We start from the raw sequence: 4905 nt of genomic DNA on the forward strand, positions 1-4905 counted from the left end.
ATGAAATAAAGGCTTCAGTCTTCATGAGAACATGAAGGGGCATTCAAGTTATTTTTCTGCTGACTTAAGGAAAAAAACTGAGATGATCTTTTAAAATTTACAGAAACTCAAATATGCCCTGTTTGTGAAGCTGGGACAGGAAACACACAGATTAAGTATTAAATAATCTCAAAGCTCCATTTGGTCAATGTGTGCTAGTTTTCTCACCCACCAACCTTTCCTCTACTGCTAAGTGAGAGAGAGAAAGAAAGAGAGAGAGAGAGAGAGAGAGAGAGAGAGAGAGAGAGACATTGATGGACATTTACCTTCTCTGAGCTGTGCCTTGTTTCAAAGTTGGGTAGCAAAGAAAAGGAGAGAAACATATTAATACCTCCTGAATAATCTATCGTTATGAGCATCCTAATACTTAGCAGTTGATTTTCTAGGGGAAGCAGAACAGGAACTTTTCTGTTAAATTTTCTGTGATAATAAAAGCAAGTAAATATACGTCACATGGCTTCCTTCTTGACAAGTACTTTTTTTTCCTGCTCTCTCCCCCAGTGCCTTTGGGAAGAAGATCTGTTCATTGGTTTGATGCGGCCTCAGTTGTGTAAGATGGTACTGGTGGGGTGTCAGTGTCACACACAGGAGTGAAACTGTTCCTAGAGCAAACGCTGAGGAGAGAGCTGAAGGTGGATGCCTGCTTGAACGTCCAGATGGGGTCTATGTGGGAGAGTAAGGGGTCCGTGAAAGAGAGCCCCAGTCAGAGTAAGAAACGCAGCACACAAATAGAGGGTCTTGGTCCCGAGAGCGCTCGCAGGCACTTCCGGAGCTTCAGTTACCATGAAGCACCTGGACCGCTCGAGGCTGTCAGCCAGCTTCAGAGATTATGCCAGCAGTGGCTGAGGCCAGAGATCCACTCGAAAGAGCAGATCTTGGAACTGCTGGTGCTAGAGCAGTTCCTGGCCCTGCTGCCCAGGGAGACCCAGCACTGGGTGCAGAAGCATCATCCCCAGAATGTCAAACAGGCTGTGGTCCTGGTGGAATGCTTGCAGAGAAAACCTGAGGGAACAAAGAATGAGGTAAGAGAAAAGATTCCTTACATATACAATGAAAAAGGATAGCGGTGGATACATTGGGCTGGGAGGTTATCAGGGAATAAGATAGATTAAGTCATTCTTCTGTCGTTCCTTTAAGACAACTAGGTGGGATCCGAAATCACAGACATGCAGTAATAGTCAGGCCAAAGGTTTCAGAGTTCCTGGAAGAGTCTCTCCTGGTGTTAGAGAAAAGAAATATATTTTTTCCCAGGTTATAGCCAGTGTGAATTGAGGGTGGTGGGCCTAGTCTGGTGTGGCCAAGGAAGCAAGACTTAAGTTCTTAGAAACAGAAATAGAAGGCCAGAAAGAGTTGGGAAAGGAGGAAAGGTCCAAAAAATGGACAGTGCTTACAGAGACCAAAGGAGAGAAACAGAAATATGAATCAAACAACTCTAGGGAGACCGCAATAAAAGAGAAGACATGAAAAGGAAAAAAGGGAAACAAAGATATGGAAAAAAGACAAATGGGAACAGAGAAGTGGAGGGAATCAGGATGCTGAGGGGTAGTGTCCTCTGTAGTAGGAACGCACATCTCTGGGCCGAGGGAGAAGAGAGCCTCCAGTGCCCTCCCTTTGTGGCCTGTCCTTGGTCCTGCTGGAGAGTGGGGAACCAAGTTATGCCTTTGAGAGATGGCAGCACACTTCGTTTTCTCAGGAGCCCACCTTAAAGAATCCAGGGCAGGACATGTTTTTGATGTGTTATTACAACAGAATTATGTGGAGGGAGGTTGGAGCCCTACTCTTCCCCCGTCTTTTCCCTCATTCCACTCTCTTTCCCCGTGAAACCCTTCCCTGACTATAGGAGGACTGGAAATTCTGGCTGACAAGAATGAGTTTTTTAATTCAATTTCTTATCTTTTAGAGAAAACCAGAAGATAGAAATCCTCCAAGGCATGGACCCAAGGCAATAAAGCAAGCCAGAGAAGGGGAACAGGCACCCAGCCCTGCTACCAGCTTGAGCTGGGGCTCTGTGCACAGGGATGGGGACCGTTGGGTTGGGGGAATAGTGGCATTAGTCATAGCCTTTTCCATTTTATACTAATTTTCCCAGAGTTTGAGTATAGTTCTTTATGGGAACATAGTGGCACAGTACCTCTTCAGTCTTTTTATTACTTTCTTTAATGTCACATACTCCCCAAATCTGGGCCCTACTCTTCTTCCTCCCTCCACCACCACCCCAAAAGCAAAAGTAAGTTCTGTGCTAATGAGGATGGGGATTATTTCTAGGTGACAGCCCATGAACTGGGAAAGGAAGCAGTGGCCCCAGGCTTCAATTGGATCCTGTGGCCCCTCGTGGGAGGAACAGCAGTGGCCCCAGGCTTCAAGTGGGTCCTGTGGCCCCTCGTGGGAGGAATAGCAGTGGCCCCAGGCTTCAAGTGGAATCCAGGAGAGCCCCAACCAATGGTCATGTTCCAGAAAGAATGTTGGAATACATACCAGGTACTACAAGAACAGCTGGGCGGAAATACTCACAAAGAAACCCAGCCTGTATATGAAAGAGGTGAGGAGCTTCATCAGAATTCTTTTCTCCTGGGAGCTGTGATAGTAATTGGTTCAGCTAGAGTGTCATGGGAAATTCCCAGGTACACAGCCGTGCTAGCAGCTGTGATGTCTCCCAGGTGGAAGTACCGTAGGTCAAAGGTGGGTGAAGGTGGGGGGGTTGGCCTGAGGGACAGAAATATCCAGATCACAGAACCCTGATACTCACACTGTGGACTCTGCTCCTTTCAAATTTGAAAGGAGAGAAGAAGATGGAGCAGGGACAGGTGGGGCCACCTCCCTTTCACAAGTTGCAGGAGAAATTGGGATCAGACATGAGCTGTCAGTAGCAGAATGTGAAGAAAAGTGTACAGCAAGAAAAAAATAATAAAAGGCAAAAATCTTCCACATTTCCTACTGTACACTGGGGATCTAAGTGCTTCATTTTCAGACCTTTAATTTTCGCCCAGCTCAATAAACAATTTATTTTATGAGAGGAAAATTAATATATTTCCTTTTTCTGATTTCTCTCATGAAATCTGGAGACAAGTGAACTAACTGGGAAACCTTTCTATGAGTGGCAGATATTTGGTTCTTATTTACAATGAGAAGGCCTCTTCTGGGCACCACACACACGCTTGTCAAGGCGACCTGTCTTTATTGAAGGCATGCTGATGTATTTTAGAAATCAGCTCAGGATGTTCGTAAACAGGAAAGAGAAATTTTCTCTGGCTTTTTTCCACTTACAGCTGTGCATGCTCAACAGATTTTAGCCCCTTCTGAGCAGAAAAGCACCAAAGACCAGAAGATGGCATCTGAGCTCGTCTTGCCTAAGTCCCAGGTGAGCAGTACTTTCCAGCTTTTTCAGGCAACCTGAACATGGCCTTGTGTCTGCTTGCCCCTGCTGACTACGACCCATAGTGTCCAGCAGGTGCTTTGAGGTGTGTTAGCCCCCGCTGTCTTCTAGCCAACTAGGCTTGGCACAGTGGGAACTGGGCACTTCCTAGGCTGTTTACTGATCCTCTTTGGCTCTCCCTTTCTGCTATCTCGCTCTTTTCCCCTAAATCTTGTGCTGTTAACTTCTTCTGCCCCTGACCTACTGCGTAATTCAGAGAAGGGTAGTAGGACAACTTCTATAGTGGCAAGTACTAAAGTACAGCCCATTCTCTTCTCTAGAGTTTGACGTTTGAAGACGTGGCTATGTATTTTTCTGAGGAAGAATGGCAATTATTGGATACCTCTCAGAAGATTCTCTACATTAACGTTATGCAGGATATCTATGAGAATGCCATCTCTGTAGGTAAATATTCCTTCCCTCTGTGTAGAAATTGAGTAATATGTTATGTCCTCAGTTTATGGAAAATGGACCCTGTGAGAGAGTCCCGGTGTTCTAATATCTGGTTGGTTCTCAGCTTGATGGTGTGGGGGAAAGAAAAGGCTTACCTAGATCACCGGGGGAGCTTTTTATAAATATACATGTCTCACTTCTATATTCTAAATAGATTTCTTGATCTATCATACCCTTGCCTCCACCCTACAAACCCTCTCTTGTCCTATCTTTTCCATCTCAGTAAAAGGCACCACCATTTACCTAGTTGCCAAGGGCAAAAACCTGTCAGTCATCCTTTACTCCCATCTTTCTGTTATGCTCCACAGCTGATCCATTGGCAAGTTCTCCTAGCTCTATCTTCAAACTATATCCTGAATCCAACCATGTCTCAAGCTCTTCCACTTTTGCCATCCTTGTCTAAGCCACTATCATGTCTAGCTAAGTCTACTTCAGTGTAACGGGATTCCCGTTCCCTATGTTGTTTCCATCTATCTGCCTTACATTTACTTCTTAGCTTACTCATTGCATATCTACCCACATCCACAGTGGAGTATAAAGAAGATATTGGATCCAAGATTCTGCCCATTTAAATATTTTGAGTAAAAGAGAAAGTATAAAAGTGTCATTCACTCTACCTGACGGTATTCTAGAATTAAGATGACAGTCCATGACCTCAAGGTTTTATTCTCAGAGCATTATTATTGCATCCTGAACTTAAAGTGATGTGTTTAGAGCAAGGGGAAGAACCATAGATCCAAGGTCTCCAAGAGTTCAGGGATAGTCTTACAGAGTCTCCCACAGGTAAGTATATACATGGGAAGAGGAGAAACATCCCTTCTAGTAACCTTTAACAGGGGCTTAACATTTTAAGATTCTGCTCCTATATTTTTTGAGTTGAAGTTTTTATTGAGATAATTTTAGATTCACATACAGATTGACAATGTAATACAAAGAGAAGCCATGTACACTTTACCCAGTTTCCCACAGTGATAAGTTTTGCACTAGTATTGTATGATATC

The 4905-nt window shown here is 44.3% G+C and overlaps 1 protein-coding gene across 1 annotated transcript; it reads left to right on the forward strand.

Annotated features, from left to right (window-relative positions):
* The first annotated feature begins 548 nt into the window (after positions 1 to 548).
* On the forward strand, positions 549 to 4307 carry LOC142865806 (zinc finger protein 75D-like). The gene is made up of 5 exons (XM_075999150.1): positions 549 to 1061; positions 2305 to 2578; positions 3306 to 3397; positions 3733 to 3856; positions 4213 to 4307. Exons 1-5 carry the CDS (start codon positions 696 to 698, stop codon positions 4305 to 4307), a joined length of 951 nt encoding a protein of 316 aa, XP_075855265.1. The 5' UTR covers positions 549 to 695.
* The last annotated feature ends 598 nt before the right edge of the window (positions 4308 to 4905 follow it).

This window comes from Microcebus murinus, chromosome X (genome assembly GCF_040939455.1).
Source record: "Microcebus murinus isolate Inina chromosome X, M.murinus_Inina_mat1.0, whole genome shotgun sequence".
Taxonomy (NCBI): domain Eukaryota; kingdom Metazoa; phylum Chordata; class Mammalia; order Primates; family Cheirogaleidae; genus Microcebus; species Microcebus murinus.